Source organism: Diadema antillarum, unplaced genomic scaffold (assembly GCF_040938485.1).
Source record: "Diadema antillarum isolate AM-2024a unplaced genomic scaffold, OU_Dant_1.0 seq00001041_RagTag, whole genome shotgun sequence".
NCBI classification, from domain to species: Eukaryota; Metazoa; Echinodermata; class Echinoidea; order Diadematoida; family Diadematidae; genus Diadema; species Diadema antillarum.
Genome location: NW_027271872.1, coordinates 565,644 through 589,616, shown reverse-complemented (window position 1 = coordinate 589,616; position 23,973 = coordinate 565,644). Strand labels below are relative to the sequence as shown.

The window sequence follows — 23,973 nt, the reverse complement described above, 5'->3', positions numbered from 1 at the left end:
TGCGAAAGTTGAAAAAAAAAATGAAGGTGACAAAAAAGAATGTAAAGAAAAATGTTGGACGATATAGATAACAATAAGAGTGAAAGACGCAACAAGAATAACACAAAGTCCAGCCAATGTTTGACAGTATCAATTAAAATAGTACACGTGTCATGACAATGATATACATGCTATATTACACCACCACCGATTGCTCATATGTCATTACCTATAACAAACATAACGCACATCCAAGTGTTTATTACGGCTGGAATGACCTTTGTAGTGACGTTGATCTAACTGTAAAACTACAGATCTAAAGCAATGTCTTAAATAACAATCTAGGCCATATATCAAATACTGTATAGTTTTCGACGGCTTTAAAACGAAGAAGCAAAACGGTCCCTAAAATGAAGACATGAAAATCGGCCTTCAACCTGGTGTTACCCAGTTTAATGCCGATTATGATCACTCATGATGAAAAGAAAAACCCCAAAAAACTTACTGGTGCTCTCTCCTGATCCGGAAACAGATCTTCGTGCCCTCTCGTGATGACCTCGGAACATCGTTGTGCGGTTAAATCGGTCATGGTGGGCGAACGTATCCCTTTGGGGAAAGTCATCCGGACCTGACGACGGAAAGGACCAGAGAGCTTATAAATTATATGCAAATATTGTTATAGATAAAATGTAAATATATACTGTATATATATATGTATATATATATATATACATATATATATATATATATATATATATATATATATATGTACGGACTGTATATAGGCCTATATATGTATATATATATATATATATATATATATATATGAAGAGTTTTATCGCAAAACGAGCTAAGTTAACGAGGTAAGTTCTTGTTAAGTTGGGATATTTGTTATCAAAGCTGCTAAAAAACAAAGAAAATGATAAGAAAATACAGGATATTTTCAATCATAACTCTAGAATATTCCTTGTTATGTCACAAGTGAGGTATTACAGGAAATGTATAATTTTGCTCTATCTGATGATGGATTGACTTTGAATTGTTTAAAAATGGCGCTTAGCTAATATATGGCGCTTCATATACATGTATACAACAAAACCGACCAAGACTTCCTCTGTAATCTTATTGTTGTTGTTATTATTGTCAATTAAATGTTAATAAAGAATGATATATATCTATTTCATGTAACAGCATTCAACAAATACACACAATGTTGATGTCGGACAAAAGACAATACTATGCAGAACATATCACTTATAAACAAACGAGCAAAAAGGGCCCTAATTGAGTTCCATGACAGCAAATTATCCGCCTTAGACCTACAAGCAACAAAATGTATTTGCATTCTTTTTTATTTCCGTATTAAAAAAAATCCAGAGTAACACAAAGAGCAGAGTGAAAACAAACAAACAAACAACTCTTAAGATATAGCACATGCAGAGAAAGTACATAACACCGCTGTTCTTCCATATGGGGTCCCGAGAGTAGCTAGTGATGCGACGAAAAATATTCATAATTATGAATAATAAGCTAATTCAATAAAATACATGCATAAAATGACTCGTAAAATTCAGTACAAAATACACTGTATCTAAAACGAACAATTATAAAAAGTGAGGACAACATTTTTTCGATCTATTTCTGAAAGATAATAAACTATCAGACAGCTTTAATTCAAAAGGAAGACAATCAAATTGGAAAGCACCTCTATATACAGAAAAAGTTCTTTTGCAATAATCCGTATTGGGTTTTGGTGAAAATGTCATATTATTCTGATTAAAAAATCTAACCAGAATATTGCACTTCTTGATAAGTATCCACCATTAAAAAACTTTTAGAGTTGAAAGACGTTTCTTTGCTTCTTGATATTGTTGTGTATTTTATTGTGTGCGCGTGTGTGCGTTTGTGCGTGTGTGTCACAATGTTCCAAATTAAGTTGATGATATGTGGGAAGTAGGTGACCGTCAAAAATAAGATATCGATAAAGCTGTATGTTTTCAAATTAAGTTGAAATAGAATGGCATTCATCAGCTATATAGGCCTATAGATACGGTACTCTTGTCAAATTATTTTCTGTGGATAGACATGACGAAGTTGTTGCTGGGTTTGTTTGTTTGTTTTTCGGCTTTTTTTTTAACTGCACAGTAATTGCTTGAGTCAGGGAGGTGGTTGAATGTGAGTGTTTTGGTCTCGGTTCCAAAGTCATAAAAAATGTTTTAAAGTTGCACAGCACATCGATATTATGAAAAACTATGCGACAGCTTTTCATCAAATTTCCAAAGTTTGATATAAGTTAGGCTATTACTTGGAAGTTGCTTGTTTTTAGCTAAAGTGGATCGACAATATTTTGGAAACAAATGATTTGATTTGTCTTACCATAAGTTCTGGTATCAGGAACTCGTGACAGATGCTGTCTGAGATTCTGGATTTCATAGCGCATGCATGCCATCCTAAAAGAGAGGGAAAAGAAGTTAAGCCCAAATATAATTATGTAAATTGAGTGAATGTAACGATATTTGTAGAACTCATCAGAGAAGTTTGAGGAAAAGCGGACTGTCCGTTGAACATATTCAAAAGTCATGAATTTTCAAAGATTCCCCCTACAGCCATCACTGGATAAGAAGACTACAACATTTCGTGACGTCACAATACCATTTGAACTATGATATTTTTAAAAATAAAGACAATTCCACATGATATCATTTTTTTCTAACATAATGAAAAAACACTTGACTTACCTCTTTCAGAAATGAGGGGGAATATTATTACCCTGAACATGTATAAATAACAAGAGAAGGGAATTTGTACTTTTCATTTGAAGCAAAAATGAAATTTTGTGAACAAGAGATATCTGTTCACAAACGCACACATATACATTGGAGAAAACAATTTCTTAAAATCAAAACAAATGTATTCGGCAGTGAAATTGTTTCATAGGTAATCTAAAAAAGACATTAATTGATTATATTTGTACCTATTCCAACATTGTTTTACATATAATATATATATATATATATATATATATATATATATATATAATCTCTAGGTGCAGAAAATCAATAAAATTCGTCAAATCAAGCTCACTATCATAGAACATATAGATAAAGATACTATTCCTTACTTGTAAAACGCTGCCGAAAATGCGCAGACGATGAGTAAAAAGGCGAAAATCTGAAGGAATTCCCTCCATCCGCAGTTCCCAGACTCTCGCTCGGCCCTCTCTCGCAGCATCGCCAGTCGCTCGACGTCGCTCCTTGCAATCTTGTGCTCGCTGACGTCGGCGTGTTGAGGGTTTTCGAAGACGTGGATCAATTTCTTGCTCGTCATTTTGAGTATTTCGATTTCAGATAGACGCGAGAAATCTGAATACGACCAAAGGGTATTAAACGTTTCAGCGTCGATTTAACTCGATGAATTGCAAAGAGATCGATTAGAAATACGTTTGGAAATACAAAAGTCGAACCCACTTCAACCTTTATTGAGCTCACTATTACCCTCGGAGACAGACTCTACGACAACAAAAACACCTTTCACAAAGCTCAACAATGCATGAGACTCGTTAAAGGATTCAACTCTTCTGGCGAGATGCGAGAAATGTATCCATATTTATACTCAAACACGGCGGGGGTAATTTGCTCCAGCAGATCTCTCTGATGAAAGTTGATTACGACACACCGACCGCGTACGCCGGCCACACTTTCACTTTTGGGGAATCCCCGACATATTTTTAGCATCGCACGTTACGCTCAACGCCATCTGTCCAGTGATTCGCGAAGTCATTTCCGCGCGTGTTGACGAGTTGCTGCAGCAGGTTTGTACACATGCCGAAATGTCGGGAGAGCAGCAATATTGCCATACGCACAATTACACAATTTTGACTGTGAGAAGGAATATGAAGCTTTGCATTTGACAAGACAATGTGGTTTTTCCAGTGGTATTTCATTTAGTGGCTATTTTGAAACTTGCTGTTTGTATTGGTTTCCCTAGATTACTATTATCTTTTGTGCTAGATGTTACTTTCATTGATAACGGAGAAGTATGCTGCTTGATCGAACAATATTTATTGAAAGAGTTTTATGACAATTAATATTCTTTATCAAGTGACGAACACTGCACACATATACATACACACACACACACACACACACACACACGATATATTATGTTCATATCAATACATTCATGTGTGTGGTGCGTGTGTGTGTTGGGGAGCACTGTATATGTTTTATGTTTTTCTTTTTTTACATACAAAATTCTTTTTTTTTTCATTCGCAATATTGGCAATGTGGAATTTGTTGTTATAATGAAATTTGTGTTATTTTTGTCATGAATTAATTTGTATATTGTTTATATTAAGAAGAAAGAAAAATTAAAGATTGACAAAAAGAAACAATAGTCGTCTGTTTGAACTTGCCATACCACATCCATTTATACATGAAAATTAAATGTAGATTGCAAACTGACTGCAAGAGGCATTTGAGATAATGGTCAAATAAACGAAGAAGAAGAAGAAGAAGGGAAATGACAAAGAAGAAAAAAGGAGGAGGAGGAGGAGGAGGAGGAGAGACAAAGATAGAAGATGGAAGAATGAGAAAGATGGAGAAAGAGAAGGGTAGAGGGAGAGAGGGAGAGACACACACATACACAGTAAATAAAATCCCCAAACTTGCGAGAGCCAAACTTCCCTTGTTGACTCTGAAAAAGAAAAGTCTAATCTGACGTCGTTTTGCCAGACGGGTTTCGTCTCTTGTTCTTCGCTTTGCGCACTGAGCGCAACAGTGATATGACAAGACTACATTACAGGGGAACTCCACATTCAAAATGCATTACATTCTCGTCTCATTTGCGGTCGAACTTTCCCTCGAAGGAAATTCTACTCGAAACGTATATAGTTTCAACATTTCTACTAATTCAATTCAATGATCGCTCAAGTTTTGGGGGAAAAATAGTTGCAGAAGGAAATAACGGATCTTCCTCGAATCAGATCCTCTATCAGTAAAGAAAGATGATTTGCAGGTCAACAGTCTGAAAATTAATACGAAAACGAAAATAAAGCTCTGAGGAATATGTACAGATAATAGTATTTGAATAAATTATGCGAATAAGATAATGAACAATGTTTGTACAATTGAATAAATGAATAAATGAATATATGATAATTGGATAGACAAATGAAAAAGGGTTCTGTCTCCCTCCCCCCTCTCTCTCTTTCTATCCTCGTGAACAGAGAACAACTGCCACATGCAGTGCACATCTGTTAAACTTCCCAAATAAATTCGCAATGGTACAATAACTGTTGTTAAGAGTTGCAATTGTCAATTACATCAAGTGTGTATGCTCTATACTATCATTGAAAGAAGCTCTTATAATTACTTTCAATCCTTGCATTAGTATCAACTGTACAATGGTAGATTATGCAAGCAGAGTTTGAATTTCGAAAGCTGCTATCCCACTTGCCTAACTGTTACCTTCATTCTTTGACTTTCTAATGATTGACAGTAATGCACATGTTTAACTAGTTTATGTATAGTGAAGCCACATTACACTGCAAAAAGTCCGGTGTTAGATAGTGAACACCGAGCTGGTGTTAAATTTTCGGTGCTCATTTATGGTGTTAAATTAACATCTGCGGGTGTCATTTCCAAATTTTAAACTGTTTTTTGAAGAGTTTCTTAGTAACTGCACTTCTTGTTGATTTTTAATTTAAACAAGACGATCAAGAATTTTACATCAAAATACTAGATTTTTGAAAAAATGTGAAAATAAATTTACACTAAAGTAACACCAGCTGGTGTGGTCTCTTATTGAAGCTGGACGGGTGTTAAACCATTGATATTGACACCAACAAATATCAAATCAACACCATGTGGTGTCATTTTTGAATTAACACCAGTACAGTGTCAAAATAACACCAGGTACAGTGTCAAATTAACACCACGAAGTGTCAGGTGAACACTTTTCAACACCATCACAGTGCATTTTCAACACATGTGGGTGTGGTCCTTTATTGAAGTTTGATCCGTGTTAGATTTAACACCCGTGGTGTTAAATCTAACACCGATGTTTTTACAGTGTAGTTGCGGTTTTTGTGTTATTATTATAATCTTTATTATCATTATCATCATCATCATCACTATTTTTTATCTATCTATTTGTCATTTCAATGTAAAATACAAGGAGATATCATATTAAATACATGACTTCAAGAATGTGCTGGTTGCCAGGGGAGGAAAAAAATCAAACAATCACAGAGGCTTGAAGCTTTCTTCCCCGACCAGTCCATGCACCCAGAATCAGCTTTATCAGTGTAAAACTATTATAAACAATATCTATGATATACATTATAACATAAAACAAATATACACTTTATATATGAATGAATACAGACAAACATACAAATATAATTGGCAGCTTCGAAGTCAGCTACTTTCATTTTCAGCCAGTTCACAATTTTTAGAATCGCACGAACTGCAAAAGCAAGCTATTCCGTTCACAATCACCTCCAGAATCATTTTGAAAAATACTGATAAACTGTTTGTAATCTCATTCAGGCTGTAAGCAAAACTGATATTTTAATGTCCTTATAATTATGTTGTACATCATATTTATTTGTATTCATTGTTGATAATATCTAACGAAGTAGAATTAAACGTATAATACATCCATGTATGTTGTTTGACCCTCAGACTGATATAATTATCTTCATTTCCACTTGAATCTTAGTTTGTTCATATGAAATATGCGTCATCATTTATACTACGCTTTCCAAGATTATCACAATTTGCTTAATCTCTAAATCTATAATTGACATTTGAATCGGCAGAACCTTTCATTTCATTTCATTTCATTTCATTTTATTTCATTCTCCTTTTTCCAACAGAACACAACACAGTATGCATTAGGTTATTATCACAATCGTATACACACAACTTGCAAATGATATCAAATGATACAGTAATAAAGTTACATAATGCATGTATACGCAAAATAATACAAGTCTATGTTTCAGTTGGAAAAAAAGGAGAACTGAGAGGTCCACTAAAAAGCAAGCTTGTAGATTGTGAACCACTCAAGAAACTCTAACGAAATACTTATTTGTATATGCTTAACACAAGTATAATTCAAACAAGACGGAACAAAACAGGAGACACACGATAACATGACACGACTAGACAGAAAGGTGGAAAATGGAAAGAAGGAAGGAAGGAAGAGAATGTCTACACGCTGATCAAAGAAAAGAAAGAGGGAATTGAAGAGGGAATTGAAGAGATGCTTTAAACAGCCGGTGGTTGCATACAGCCGTGTAGACATTATGATGGCTATTTCATGAATTAATGAGTTCAGAAGATTCAAGTACTTTTATCTGTGAATTTGTCCCTTTTTTACATTATTTCTCTCAGATTTTGAACAGATTTAATGCAGTTCCATGTTAGTTTTTCTATAGATAAAGCATCCATATGTAGTAAAATTCAGAGTTGCAAATTTGATCGTGACAAAGCATTTTATTTTCGTAACAAACTTCCTCCAGGACTTGACAGGTAAAGTCTGATCTTCTCAAATCTCTGTAGTTTAGTATTTATTTTTATTTCTGATGATTTGTATAACGATTGATATGTGATGTTTGCTTTTCTACCAGTTTCTGTTTTCCATAATACATAGTAAGGTACACAACTTTACATTATTTTACCATTACGCTACGGTTTCCAAGATTTTCACTCCTATCATCTTCCCCATATACTCGCACTATTTTTGCAAAGAAAACAACTATGTTTACTGGACCCAGATACCGGAATGATCTCCCTCAAGATATTACTTCTTCCTTGTCATCGCTATTCACCTTCTTTAATTACTAGTATTACTTCGTGGATACACCGTATATACCAGGCTTTTGGCAACTTTCTTTTAGTATTCCCAGTCTCTTGCATTTATTATCAGCACTACGTAATTTAATGGTAACGATAACATACAGCATCATTTTTTTTCTCAAACATGGCGAAATCTGTACAGTCTGGTACAACAATATTTATGTGGTCTATTAGTTCGTTCATTATATTGTGTGTTTTGGTGTGTGTGTGTGTGTGTGTGTGTGTGTGTGTGTGTTTTTTTTTATACTGCAATAATTTTATTCGGTCAAGATAAGATATCCGTTCTCCGTATAATTCCAAGCCTATATAAATTTTGGGACCTACAATTTTACAAGCGTTATAGCTTTTATGTAGGTCCCATCATATTTCTGTTATTTCATTGTGACATCTTTGTATCATGATATGACTATATACATTTGTGTTCAGTATTTTTTTTTTAATTCTTCAATCAAAACGCATGCATGGTTGTATACATTTTATATTCTTACCTGTTAAATTATTGTCCATTATTTTGCAATTTCATCGAGAAAGTGGAAATATGAAAAAAATTGAACTGAACTGAACTGAATCATTAATTTGCTGACCAGTCTACTAAGTAAATTAAAAGAAAAATGTACATGAAATGGTAGCCTTGTCTTATTGACAGTACGTGTACTGTATTCATTATTATAATTATGTACAAGAAACTTTGACCCTCTTGCGCCACTTTTCTAGCTCTATCTATAGTTTTTCTTTCCTTAGAAATCTATACCTACAAAACTTCGTGGACACTCTAAACTTATACATAGAATCTTTTGCTCATATATATTACCGGTAATTGAATGTCATGTTTATTACTTTCCAAGCTATATCCATTGGATTAGATTTCTTTTAGTTTATACGAACAGTACTTTCGACTCATTCAATTATAGAAGGTATATATATCTCTGGCTGGCAACTGTATTGCCGTAATAATTATGCTATTCATGCATGAAGTATTACGTTTCAAACTTGCGTGTGTTCTTTTTGTATCATGCTATAATTATGTGAATTGAAGAAATGATTGTGAATAGAAAAGAATAATGCAGACGTCGGGAACTGAGAAATAAGGAGGAGCCCAAGTTTCATGATATGCTTGTAGTTCTGTGTCCTTGAAATTCTGTACCACCCCGCGTACTCGTTCTCTTTAATAAACAGACTAAAATCACACAAACAGAAACGAGAAAAGTTTCGTCAAAATTGGACGTAAGATATATGTCTTGATTACAGAAGATATGTTTTTTTTTATTGCTTTGAATGTATTTCAATTGAACAAGTTTGTGATATATATATATATATATGTACATATATATATATATATATATATATATATATATACATATATATATATATATATATATATATATATATATATATATATATATATATATTATGTTTGAGCATAAAATTGATTTGTTACCTGAAATGCTTTCTGGTATGTTTAAATTCAATGACCACATTCATAGTTCTAACACACGAAAATAGTAATAGAATATAGTGACAGAAATAGTAATAAATATCATTCGTTTAATATATTATCTCGTGCACACGTTCAAACATAATGGACCCTCACTGAGGGATTCTTTACCAGATATAGTTACAATTTCCCCCACTATATAATATTTTTGAGAAAATCTTAAAAGACATTTAGCAGATGATTATATCTTACATTGTGGAATACATAATGATAATTGATGTAATTTTCTTATTAGTTTATATGAATATACACTACTCATAAGATTTGCAGATTTATTCACAGAAATGTATTGCTTTGCATCTGTTTTTTGTCATATTTTCATCTGTAATTATGTTGTGACTGTAAATAAGTTTCGCTTCACCTTGTATTTATTGGGAACGACCCTGACAACACCTCTTCTTTACTTTCCATGTTTCATTTATAATTATGATAATATGTTATGTACTGCATGTTTGTAAACTTGTTTTCTGTATGCTGTTTGCTTTAACAAAATGTTACTTTTTTATATAAATGAAGCAGAATAAAGCTGAAATTCAATTTCCCAACTCTCCCATTGGTTCATCCAGAAACACATTTTTAAAATCATTCTTTGAGTCTATGTATGTGTTAATATGTATACTATATATATAATATATAGTATATATTTTTTTGTTTTGTTTTAACCAAAATAAAGAGGGGGCACGCACCCGGTGCGCCCCCCTCCGGATCCGCCACTGGGTAAAAGTATGTGTGTGTGTGTGTGTGTGTGTGTGTGTGTGTGTGATAGCAAGACATTGTGAGATCTTGTGTGTTGGAATCGGTGTATTCATTTAGAGTACACCATATACATGAACGCATGAAATATATAAATATATATATATAATATATATATATATATATATATATATATATATATATATGTTCAGTATACTGTATATGTCTTTTTGGGTGCTGTTCGTTATTCCGAAGGTTCGTTAATCCGAAACACACAAATTCCCTATACCTAGAGGTTCGTTAATCCGAAAATGAAAAAGGGTTCGTTAATCCGAACATTTGTGGCGTTATTCTGAAGGTTCGTTATTCCGAAGGTTCGTTGATCCGAAAATGAAATAGGGTTCGCTATTCCGAAGGTTCGTTTATCCGAAAATGAAATAGGGTTCGTTATTCCGAAGGTTCGTTGATCCGAAGTGATAGAGGGTCCGTAACGAACCTTCGGAACAACGAGCTTTGTTTCATTCTCGGATCAACGAACCTTAGGAATAACGAACCTTATTTCATTTGCGGATTAACGAACCTTCGGAAGAACGAATCTTCGGAATAACGAACCTTCGGAATAACGAACCTTCGGAATAACGAACTGTAACCGTCTTTTTTAGGTGTTTACATCTGATGTGTTTAGGCACCGTGGATGCATGACTATGGGCTGCAAATAATGTAATTTATGTAGCTGCAAATTTGATGCAAGAACAATTATATTTTATGTCTTATTTGCCATATGCAATGCCAGCAATTCTTGGTAAAAATATGTATTAATATTTCAGATATCAAACTAGGGTACATGCAGGTAATATGAGACTGCAGGTAATATGGCACGCGTGACTTAAAAACCCTTATTACTCCACCTGAACCACTTCCAAAATGCATATAGCGCCATCTATAGTTTTATATCATCACTGTGCTTAGTTCTTGATGATTTTCCTGCTCGCTGACTGAAAGTTTGATGAGAATATCACCAAATACTGAAAAGATATGTAAAAATTACAGTATTTTTTAGCCTTGATATAAGATTTGACATTTCACCAATTACACTGGTGTAAGTAAAGTTATTGTGTGTGAAATCAATTCTTTGCATTTTACGTAAGCTCATTGATTGGTTTAACCAAAGAAAGTGTGTTTTGGTCTATGTACTGTACTAAATATGTGTTATATGGCTTCAAAGGGGACCAACAAGACCCCAACAAGCTGCAGGTAATATGAGACGTCAATATGGCGGACAGGTTTTATTGACATCTCTGATTTCAAGTGACTTGCTAATTAGATAGAAGCCAACATCAAAATACCTCATTTTCTTCTCTGACAGTTTTTTATATTCAAAGTATATAAAAAATGTATCACAAAGTACAACACACAGCTATATGAACATGTATGTAAATTAATATTTGTGTACTTTAGATAGGGTGCTTCCAAATTAATGCCACAATTAATTTGGTGTGCTATAATCTTCAGTTTAAGTGTTATTTTATATGTGTTAGATACTGTACACGATTACTTCAAACATTTGAATTCACAATCAGTTTTAACCATAAAAGACTGGGGCCTCAACGTTTTGTGTGATATTTCCGCGGTTTTTATTATCTTTTATCAATTTTCTTTTTGCAACTGAGCGAGGCCTGGTCAGTTGCAAAAAAAGAAAGAATAATAAAGTATAATAAAATGCCCATCAGGATTATCTTTTTTTCTTTGAACTTTTGTGCAACATTTGATACCTATTTTGTAGAAATAAAAGTAAAAGACCTTTACGTAATAATCTCATGTCGGTAATGAAATCTCATGTCGGCGTCAAATTTGAGAATTTCTGAGATTTGTGTACAAACACACGGAAAATTGCGTTTCATGCTTAAAATCAATTTTTGGCTTAAAATTGTGTCATTTGTCTCAGTTTTAGATAATATTCATATGATATCTATTAAAATTAAATAGTCAAACAACACCAATAGAAAAAACTCATGAATTTAAGACATAAGATTGTCATTATAACATTGACACAATGTCTACCATGCACAGTCTCATATTACCTGCACATGCAGGTAATAGGAGACTTCTGCGATGATGTCATAATTTGCATATTAACTGTCAACAAAAATATTTCATTGGTGCAAATGCTATATAAAAGGAAGGATGAATAGTTGCTAATTCCCAAAAACAAAGTTTGATGGGTTTCTCTGTATGCATCTTCATGCCATTTATGCAAATGAGCTTAATAGTCTCATATTGCCTGCATGTACCCTATTTGTGTACAGTTTCACACAAAGTTAGTGCAGTTTCATTGATGAATATTACCCTTTTCTTTCTACTTGCAGTCCATACGTTAATACTTTGCCTCATGAGGTGAAATCCTGTCATTCAGATCGGTTCGATGTTATTAAATTACAGACTGTATAACAATCATGTATAATGACCTAAGCATACCTTTGCTTGCCACGTATGTGATTTCAATGAAAACCACTTTAGCAATCTATCTATCTATCTATCTTTCTATCTATCTACTTTATTTCTATCAGTGCCTCACGAACAACAAACTTTTACTTGCTTGTTTTTGTGTTTAATGTCTTCTTCTTTTTTTGAATGAAATCAATGAAAAAAAAAAGATGAACCCCTCACATTTTATAGTAGTCATGAAATTCATGGTCTCGGAGTAATCTTGCGACGATGACGTTTAGGAATATAAAGGTTAAAGTTCCTATATTATCGAAGAAAAAGAAAGTAAAAGCGCCAAGGTTGCGGGCTGCAGCTAGCTTTGGAATGAAGTGGGAGGGGACAGAAATGTGTATTAATGGAAATTATGCGCAATTATTTATATATTGCTGTATTATATCTTGCAACGAAATAATTAACAAATGAAATGCATTTTACATTTTGAAATTATTAACATGTTTTCTCATTTTTTATTTCCTTTGGAAGGTTTTTGCATGTGTACATTCTTTAAAATATGTTATTATATAACAAAAAACAACAACACCATTCTGTTTGAGTGTTTAGTGCTTTGCAGCAATTGAGTAAAGATAAAACATATAATCTCCATCGATGTTATGTATATTGTAATTTGCCTTGATGTTATTTAAACTGTTTGGATATTGATCGTGTGACAAGGCCATGCAATCTTTTATAACAGAAATCGGACAAAGAAATTAAATCAAATTAAATCAAATTAAATCAAATTAATTGCTATGAAGTGATGACATCATCGCTCTTCAAAAAAAAAATGAAGCTTTGCAAATCCTTACTTTTACTTTACTTCATATAAAGATTGAAGCTTACATAAAAGTCAATTTGACAACACAGCGTGGTGCAGATTTGCACTTTTATTTCAAATTAAGTGTACACGGTCTCATATTTCTGAAATAGATACAGTATGTATTTGTAAATATCAAAATTTGTCAAACATTGTCGATTAAAAAAAAATCATAGAAGCATGTGGCAAAATTGAAAACTAGACTGAATTTACTATTAATTTAGGCCAGATAATTTGAGATAATCTATTCTGAAGGCCTCTATTCTGAAGGTAATTTCTCAAGATGTGGATGTTATATTGAGGGGAGTGGCCCATCGTATGACATTTTCTTTTCTTTTCTTTTCTTTTCTTTTTCTTTTTTTATTTCTTCGGTTCTTTCTCCGAAAGTGATTAAGGACTTTTAATTTGTAATTTAAACTAAATGTGTGTATCAGAATTTCTTTTCGCGGGTCGAATTTCAGGAATTCATTGTCCAGGATACGGTGGACAACTCACATCTCGGATTTTAATAAAGAAGATTGTACAAAACCACAGACATTGGTTCTTTGCTATTGATTTCCTTTTGATGGATACACCGGAAGGACACGAGACACAAGTCCCTTTGTGGTGATACGTCCGTGGTGGTGCGATATAGATGTACATGTATATCAAACGCATCCTATTGTCCGACCAAGCCTACCTCTTACACTTTTACTTTCATATAATGTAATCCTGATATCAAGTCTAATCTCACTTTAAAACACGATTTGCTGTGTCTCATGACAGATACAAAAAAAGTTGTTTCGAAGAAAGACCTCGTGTGTCTTCATGATCTCGGTGATAACTTTCAAATGATTCTGAACTCCCCTAATAAAACATCGGTGGTTGCTTTAGTACTTTGTGCTTCCTGGGCGGAAAAAACAAACAAACCAATAAACAAACAAACAAACAAACAAAAAACTCGAAGCGGTGAAAGTATACGAACAATAGGGCGTTGCCTCTGAATGCTTCTGCATTATATCAATACATCGTAACTACCGTGTACATCCATACGTCGTATTCAAATACGATAACCTTGTGTGAAGTGTCTCATAATCAATACGTCGTATGTCCATTTCACGTATGGATATACGGTAACTAGGTGTGTGCACTGCAAAAAGTATGATGTTAAATGATAAAATGAAACACCCAGCTGGTGTTAAATTTCCAGTGCTCACTTTCAATTTAACATTTCAGACGGGCGTCACTTCAAAATGTGTTTGTTTTTAAGTAGGTAATTAGTTACTGTTCTTCTTGTTGATTTTGAACTTCAATATAAGACAAACGAGAACTTTCCGATAAAGTACTTGCATTTTGAAGAAGAAAAAAGAGAAAAGTTGTGATCACATTTGCACCACAGTAACACCAGTTAGTGTGGTCTCCTATTACTAGTACGCAGTAACACTTGGGAGATATACCATTGTCATATCATTTACATTAACATCAGCATTATCAAATCAACCCCATACATTGTCATTGTTGAAGTAACTTCGTAAAAAATGTCACCAGCTACAGTGTCAAGTTAACACCACGAAGTGCCAGGTGAACACTTTTCAACACCATCACAACATACTTTCTACACAGGGGTCCTCTATTGACACTTGTTCTGTGTTAGATTTAACACCCATGGTGTTTAATCTAACACCTGTCTATTAACAGTGTATGGAAGCGGCTGAAGATGACTTAAGACTAGTGAGGCCATGACATCACCCTCTCATCTAATTTGCATGAAATATGGTTGTTACTAAGATGTATATTATTCCTGCTACGTGAAAACTTTCACATGAAAATTCAATATTTTCAGATTTGATTTTAATCAAATCTCTGTTACACAATGTTGAGCTATTCTACCCGATTGATCGTCGCCGACCTGAAACATGGTATGCAACGATAAAGCTGTAAGCATGCATGAATGAAAAATAAAAGGAAAAGCGCGGATTTAGAATGTAAACTTTGTGTATTTTCGATATCCAGTAATTTTCATGAATACACATCCTGAGATTCCCCCATGACTTTTGTGACTTTTGAAAAGTGATCATTTCGTCTTTGATGTGTGCTCACTCATGAATGAACAAATAAATCATTCTGATTTGCACACAGAGGTTAGCCAATAAAAGTATAGAAATACCCAAGCCAAATCATGTTGCTCAGAAAGTAATCATGCATTCCGATTAAGGGGAAACTTATTTTGAGTGTGTGCATGCATGTACGTGGATAGCAGTAGTAGAAGTAGTAGTAATAGTAGTAATGTTAGTAGTAGAAGCAGTAGTAGTAGTAGTAGTAGTATATCTATTTGGTAGTACATTGTATACATGTATATCTCCTACATGACGTCTTATCGTATAAATTTATTGATTTCAAAGTGTCTTAAGAAGTAAGAAAACGAGCAAAACCTAACTACTACAACGCAGAGACGACAAATGACTCATCAGAGCTCTTCATCAAGGCTCCGATCAAATTCTGCCCTTGCTCAACAGCTTCATGTAAACATACATCTCTTTGAATAAAGATTAACTTTCGAAACCGTACTAATGAAGAAAAAAAAAACCTTATACAAAATACAAATATCGAATATCTATTCCAGGAAGAGTCCGAAGACCGTATCAGATGTCAAAAGCGGAAAACCCAAATGGTTTTGTTAAATGGCAAATCTTTATTGAGAATATCGTCATTTCCGTTAGAATACGGACACAACTGCATTGAATCACACCAGGTTGTCTTGTCACCATAAACAAAGAAAAAAAGGGAGTAGGCAAAGTAGGGGAAAGAGTGGGCATAGATTTTTTTTTCCTGCCAGATTTGATCAGAATTCCATTCGAATTCACAATTCAATTCAATTCAATTCAATTCAATTCAATTCAATTCAATTCAATTCAATTCAATTCAATTCATTCATTTCATTCTCATTTTCTTTCCAACAAAACATAACACAAGGTAAATAAGAAAATCCATCACAAGCATACAATAATTTATACAGTACAAAGTGCGAAGGATAAACGATATACAACAAACTAATAGAAATAAATTATGTATACATATACGGGAAAATACAAATTTACGTTTTGAGGAGAAAAAAAAAAGAGAACTGAGAGGTCCACTTAAAAGCAGTGCTTGTAGATTGTGGACCACTCAAGCTCTCGTCACTCGCCTTTTCCTTGGTTCAAATTCGCTACATGACTAGGCCTATGTGATAGGAAGTTTCATTCTTTCGTGCCATTCAAGTTTGTGACAAATTCATACTTTCTATTTCTTGGGAAAGTATTTCTATTCAAGTTTACATCAGTCGAGTTTTGGGTGTGGAAAATCTTTCTAAAACGTATCATTTTCGTTTTCAACGATGGAAGTTCGAATTCTCAGCAATCAATGTCGTGTAACACTGCGAGGAGATTTTTGTTGTTGTTGTTCTACTACTTTTGTTGTTTTTTTGTTTGTCATTTTTCTCAACTTTTCCATAAATCATTCTTATATTCTATTTTTGTCTTCTATGATTCATATCTTAAGTGTACTCGTACACTCTTTGCTCAAAAATACAATCGCTTTCACCGGACCCAAATTCTGCAATGATCTTCTGCAGATTTAGTCAAAATGTTCTTCTCTGATTATTTTCAAACAAAAACTCAAATTAATGTTACTCAATGAGTATAACTTGTCTGAATAGAATCATGTAACCTGCCTTTTACATTATTCTCTTTCAATGCATGGCAGATCAATTTGAAGTGTACGTTTGCTTTACCTTTGGTTTCAGCGTTTATCGTGTTAATGCTACCATTATTATAATCACTACACTAGTTCTCACACTCTGACCTTGTTATGAAACTAATCGTAGATAGATCATGCTCGTATATACCTGCGTATTTTTAAGTAATTTTTTCATCAATCAGTACTTAGTCGCTTTCTTTTCTTTCCTTTTTCCTTTTCTTTCTCTTTTCTTTTACTTCTTCTGCTCTTTGTACCTTGCTATTTTAGCTTTCATAACAGTTTCGTCATAGTACTTTGTGTCCTATCTCCATTACAAAACGAATTTACACTGGTACTTTTATTTTCCTAGAACACGCGCTCACAAGCTTTACTTTTGCCGTTTCTCCGTATTTCACATGTTAATGTTATAGAGAATTGTCCTTTCTTATGCTGACACACTTTCTTTTCATGACCAGCTTTATTTCATATATACTTGTGGAGTGATCCCTGAGGTCACTCCAAAAGTAGTGAAAAATCAACATTTTCACTCTTCTTTTTTTTAAAGAGAGTAATTCATCCCTTTGATTGACTGAAATGTTAAGTAATTTGGTTGAAATCAGTACGAAATTAGCCGAGAAAATTGATTCTTTCAAGGGGGTCCTTTTTTAGATCTGATATTTTGTGTAGCAATGCATTTTTAAATACATTCAATGTGAAATTGGCGTATCTTATTGGTATGTTGATCATACGTGCAGCTGCCATTAATTTTTATGTTTTAGTCTAAAACACCGTGATTTCAGCCTGCCTAAAATTGTAAAAACAAATATACAGATAAAATTGCAATCTATGGCTTCCTTGCCAGGTTATTGATGATGCAAAAAAAAATCAAGATCATTTATAATGTATTTTCATGTTGTAATCTCTTGAGCTGCATGCTCATAATACAATGTTACAAGTGACCCCATTGCACACTCCAAATTATTTTACTCCAAATTATTTGACTGAAAACATATACAAAACATCCAGTTATGCACTACGGTCTAATCAAAATTTGAATATACCCAGACCTAAAACAAATAGCTGCAAAAGAATATATATATATATATATATATATATATATATATATATATATATCACATATATACATATATATATATATATTGACAGCAAATCTTGCACATATAGACGTGGCTGGTGTTGGGTAGCACCCCTTTAATCATCGAGCTTTCGGGCGAGAAGCCCTTCTTCAGGATTGAGTTGGTGCTGAGTGTGGTCTTGTAGTGTTGTCTGTGTGAAAGTTATGGTTTCATGATTTCAGTTATGATTTACTGTCCTTGCACCACCCCGCCATGTTGTGGTTAAGTCCTTTGATGTCAGTATATATATATATATATATATATATATATATATATATATATATATAAATTTACAGGGCTATTTCATGTTAGAACATACTACCTATTGACATAGGAAATGCTACAACTTCGAGATCCTTTAAAACATTACTTAATTATTATTTTGAACGAATTTACTCATGATTTTTTTTTTTTTTGGGGTTTATAATGAATATAACCTTGGGATATCGTTCAGTGTAATTCATTTGCTTTTGATTTTTGGTTTTTTAAGTGTTATTTATGCTTTTCTTTCTGTTTCTGTTTCCTGTTAAGACTGAAGTATGTATTTTTTGTTTATTGGTAAACTGTACTTCAAGGATTAAAAGAAGAACAGTGTTATTCTGAAAATATCACTCAATTTGAGCTATCACTTTGATGTACTTTGATATGAACACTTATTGCAAGGACTGGATGCTGCGGAAAGAAACTGCGGTTTAAACAAGATTCTCAAATGCTCAACAGTAGAAGAAGAAGAGAAAGAGAAACTGGAGCGGATTAGCAACACCATGTATGTACACATACCAACAGATAGTATAGGTAGTGTTAGTTTAAACCAACTAGGAACGTTTGAGTATCATGACCATATTTGCTCATAGATATGCAGGTATTCTATGACAACATAATTTTCGCATATTGTTCATGTATTTGTTTTTGAAATCGTTTGACCAAAGTCACTCCATCGCTTCAAACAAACGAATTTGAATGCACAGGAAACGAAAATGGATAACAATTTTAAGAAATTACGAAACCTTTCTTTGACTTTATAGTCCTTCGTCGTATATCATTAACATCTATGTCCACACTTGCTTAATGTGGAACGTCACTCAAGTTGACTTTGCTGGAGTAAATTCTAGCTAACAAAATGACGAAGATGTTTATGAAATCACTATCATTATCAAAGTTATTGTATTTGACAGTGTCGCATAATTTACATTCACGACACAGTGTTATTCGTGACAGCAATGCTCATTCGATCAAGTCATGGTTTCAATGTCCTGCACATAATTGTCACCCCCCCCCCCCAAAAAAAACCCCAAAACAAACAAACAAACAAACAAACAAACAAACAAACAAAACAAACACCACTCATCCACGACTGTCATATAGTAAAGAAGACTTCCATCCAATTATTGTGAAAATATAGAAAATTTAGTGGGGGGGGGGGGAACTAGTTGCTAGATGATAGATCAAAATTATTTCTTCAAAAATTAACGGACACACCAGTTGGAGAATTGAGAGTCATGATTTATCCTCTCACATATTTAGATAAATATTTACCTGACCTTTGTCTCGGTTTTGTATCAAGGATGTGAAATTATGTAATTTAATAACTTGCTCTTTTTTTTTTTGCTATGCTTTCCCAGTTTTGTTTGTTTCACTTTACTCTTTATAACAAAGTCACCTTATAAATTAAGCCGTGTTACGCTTCAAGCAATGCTTATATTTTACATCTTTGGTAAACTATATGTCATTTACATCATTATGAAAGTTTTACTGTATATATTCAAAGTGACAACTTTGAACAAAATGTTTTATTTCAATGCACATTGCTAATACAACTACAGATACACTACTGTACCACTAATAGTAATAATAACATGGTCCTAATCACCAAGGGTAATACAGTGTAGCTTCAATGTTACCACTGCCCTACCAGTGGGCCCTGCCATAATTTGTATCATTTAAGCCAACATTGCCACTGCAGGCACGTATACCCATTCATACATCTGGATCGATAGGGACATTGTGGGCAAAACATCTTGTGCAAGGATGAACGCATCGGACAGGATTCGAACCCCAGACCTTTCCTTTAGAAATCCAGAACCTTATCTACTAAACCACGGTGTTATACGTTAAAGTTTTTGTGGTTACCAATATTAGCATCTGATGCACAATACCGATCTCTGACGTCCCCAAGTCCAAGTGACGCCCCACGAGCTAAAACATGTGACTGTAACATTAAGAAAGCGGGTTGACAATAGTCACTTCGTTGGCCAACCGATAGCCGCCCATCGGACACTTTAAACCACACAAAATTATTATGAATGTAAATTGTAGACGCTGATGATACAATAATAATAATAATAATAATAATAATAATGATAATAATAACGATAATGATAATAATCACAATGTTATTAGTAATCATAATAATACTGTATTCTCTTTCATATCCATACCCATACGGTGACACGATGAGCATCAAAAAGCAAGTGTGGTACGCGATTCCTTAGGATTTCACCGACATCAGTATTAAGGTAGCGCAATTCTTAGGCAAAGCTTCCTTATGTGTGAAAAGTCTATGCTATCGGAGGTCGAAACCGATACTATAGATCCATGCTAACGTTCAGGAACCTCCCGCCACAGTGACGCGAAATCCACACTATATACACAATGCGTATCGACCAATACTGGTTTTAAACAACATACATACACGAATTAAAATAAGTGACAGTAACGCATCAAAATAAGGCAACCGCGATTATTGTTTACCGTGACTGTTGTGCTCCTTCCCTTTTTGGCGTTTTATATGTTTGTAAGTTGGCATGCCAAGACCCATCATAGTTCGTCTAATGAGGTCAGTAAACTCAACGTCTCGTCTGTTCAAATGATGGCACCACTCCGAAGCGTTGTCTTTCAAAGAAAGGCTCACCACTCTCCGATCACTCTTATTCGGACGGCTGGTGTTACAACACAACTCGACCGTTGCCTTCAGCTTTTGGCGGAACACTGCCAAGTCGCTAGGAAACGTGGGCCCATACTCTTTTACTTTCCGCCAAAATGATCTATTAAAGTGCTGATACAGCATAACGTCTCCTCTGTTCCAAGACAAGATTTTTGCCCGTAGATCATCGTCCAGGACAGTTCGGTAATCAGGCGAACGAGTGGCTTTGGGCAGATACAAAATGTCGGACATTTCCCAACATAGCAACTTTCGTAGCAGGAGCAAGGATTCGTCGAAGTACTCCGTAATCATGACGAGATCTAACTCGACGTCGAGTTCGATGATCTTCCTCCGTACTGCGATCTCATCATCCGTTTCATCGTGACTCATACCGAAGTCGAACAGGTGTTGGTTGTGCATGCTGTCCTTGAAGTACTGCCTCGTCTGCATCACCATGTCGAAGTACTTCCGGGGCTCCGACAAGAACAGCTTCAGCGGCTCGTTGGAGCGCGGCATCGACCGAAAGATCTCGAAGTAGTAGAAAGCCGATTCGAACTGGGCCCCCGGTTCCCGCATAATCGTCACGTACTTGGCCCCGTGGAACACCTTGTCCAACTCGCTGCGATTGTACCGGACGTGGTTTGTCAGCAGGTCGAACCCGATGTCCGCGCGCCATTTCTCCCGAGCCACGCTGCTGCTGTTGGGCTGGATACGGTTCGCTGAGAATTTGTCCCGGTAGTTAATGAAGTGCGTCTGGTCGGGAACAAGGAAGGTGAGGTTGTTGAGGAAGCCGTACCGCTGGAAGATGGACGATACGGTGGAAGACCCGGTCTTGTGTGTCTTCAGGAACGCCACCTTCCGCTGGGGACGACAGGGTCGTTCTGCTGACGCATCAACGTTGAGGGCGCCTGCCGGCCAAGGCTTCACTTGCGAGGAAATCTTCCTGCATTGCAGATACGGTCATGTAATGTGGAATAAGAAGAAACACAAACTAGTTTTACAAGTTACAATATTAACAATATTGTCATGACTGTCAAGACATTCAAAGTGTCATTTCTCACCATATTCAAGTTGGCAATAATAAACACAGCACAACCAGCAAACTCGGACCTTGAATAAGATAACTGAGGAATTTTGAACTTGAGAGTTCACTCGTTTTCACAATGCAGTGATACCAGTCAAAATCACAACAATTAAGTAAAAATCACGACACGTCTCCACTTTAACATAAAATAAACATTCAAAAACGTTTAGACATGAAATTAGTTATAAGATGGATCCTTCGACTCAAATTATTATGGTCTTTTAAAAACTGGTATCACTGTCTCATACGGGGAAGAGGTTGTCATTCAATGTCATGAAACCTGAACTGCACTTGCGCCATCGATTACACGATTTAAACATTATCTATACGTACAAAATAACAGGAGAATTGTTAGGTGGTAATATTGATCATCGTTTCAAGAAATTGCATATGTGCGTGGTGAAAAAAACAAATAAACAAAAAACATGCTGAACTACTATTTCAAAACATTAACCTGTATACTCTATTACGTTTCGTGAGATATTCAGAAACCACTCTATGAGATGTCAAAGAGCATGCAGTTCTAAGGGGTATCAAAAGTTTATTCGATGAAAATTGGTTTTGAAATGGCTGAGATATCCAAAAACAAGGTGAAACAAAGAGATACTAATAAAGTTGGGGCATGTCGCCTTTTATTATTAGCACTTTTTTGGATATTTCAGCCATTTGAAAACCAATTTTCATCAAATAAAATGTTGAATCCTTCTTAAAATTACATGCTCTTTCATATTTCATTAGAGGCTTTTCATTATCTCACTTAGGAATGTTCAAAACATGAATCCCTACCTCAACCAGTACTGTACAGTCCCTTTAAGTCCGATTTTTAATGAAACCTATCATTTCGTTCGTCCGTGCGCTTTCTCTATTCGTTAAAGTCGACATAACCCTTTCAGTGTCAGGGACTTTGGAGAGTGTGTACAACGCTACGGATCATGCAATAAGGTCCGTTAATCTGAACATGGGCGCGAAAAGTAACCACTCGGAATTACTAACCTTATCTCGGTTTCGAACCTTCGGAAGAAATCAAACTTTTTTTTTTTCGGATTAACGAACCATCGGAATTTGAAAGTACAACCGAAAAGTTTTCTTGCCTTGGCTTATAGCGGATGGAAGGGAGGCTAAGCATCCACAGCAGAGACGTGAGCATGAAGGATCCAGCGATGATGAGGAGCAGGATGGTCGATCTCGGTAGCCATCGCGACATCGTTCTCCACGGTCTCGCCTATAGTCCTGGTCAGGCGTTCATGGACTTTAGAGCTTGACTTTGATCCTGATTCTGTCACATCCAATGTTGAGTGATGAAAAAGAAAGACCAAAACCAAAAACACGACGTTATACATCATCGGCAGCGTTACTTTAATGTCGCTACTATGTTCATAATGTGTATACACATACAGAAACGTCATGCCATGTTTAAATTCTTAAAAATATTGAATCGCTATTTCCACACAATTTTTACGTATCAACCTAGGTGTTTATAAAAATTAGTAAAATCAGACAAACGGAATATTATGATTTTTTTCCTTTTGTCAAAATGAGATATGGAATAAAAGAAAATAATGGAATCTCGACGTTTCGCACGTTTTATGAATCTGTGACATCAGTCGCAACCCCATAAGAAATATTCAACCAGACTACTATGACTTTAAGAGGAAAAGGGGCTGTCGTTACTAAGTTGACAACATCTGGACAAGAAACATCGTGATTTCAAAGAAGAAAAACAATTTACAAGCACAACAATGAAAATTCTATCTAAACCGAACTAGGAAATAAGTTACAAAATCTTGAAGACTACCTAAAACAG

General features: G+C 34.7%; 1 protein-coding gene across 1 annotated transcript; it reads right to left on the bottom strand.

The window, feature by feature from the left end:
• Positions 1 to 20,902: 20,902 nt before the first annotated feature.
• LOC139742976 (galactosylceramide sulfotransferase-like) lies at positions 20,903 to 23,373 on the bottom strand. The gene is made up of 2 exons (XM_071653483.1): positions 23,261 to 23,373; positions 20,903 to 22,028 (listed from the first exon to the last, which is right to left on the bottom strand). Exons 1-2 carry the CDS (start codon positions 23,371 to 23,373, stop codon positions 20,903 to 20,905), a joined length of 1,239 nt encoding a protein of 412 aa, XP_071509584.1.
• Positions 23,374 to 23,973: the final 600 nt, after the last annotated feature.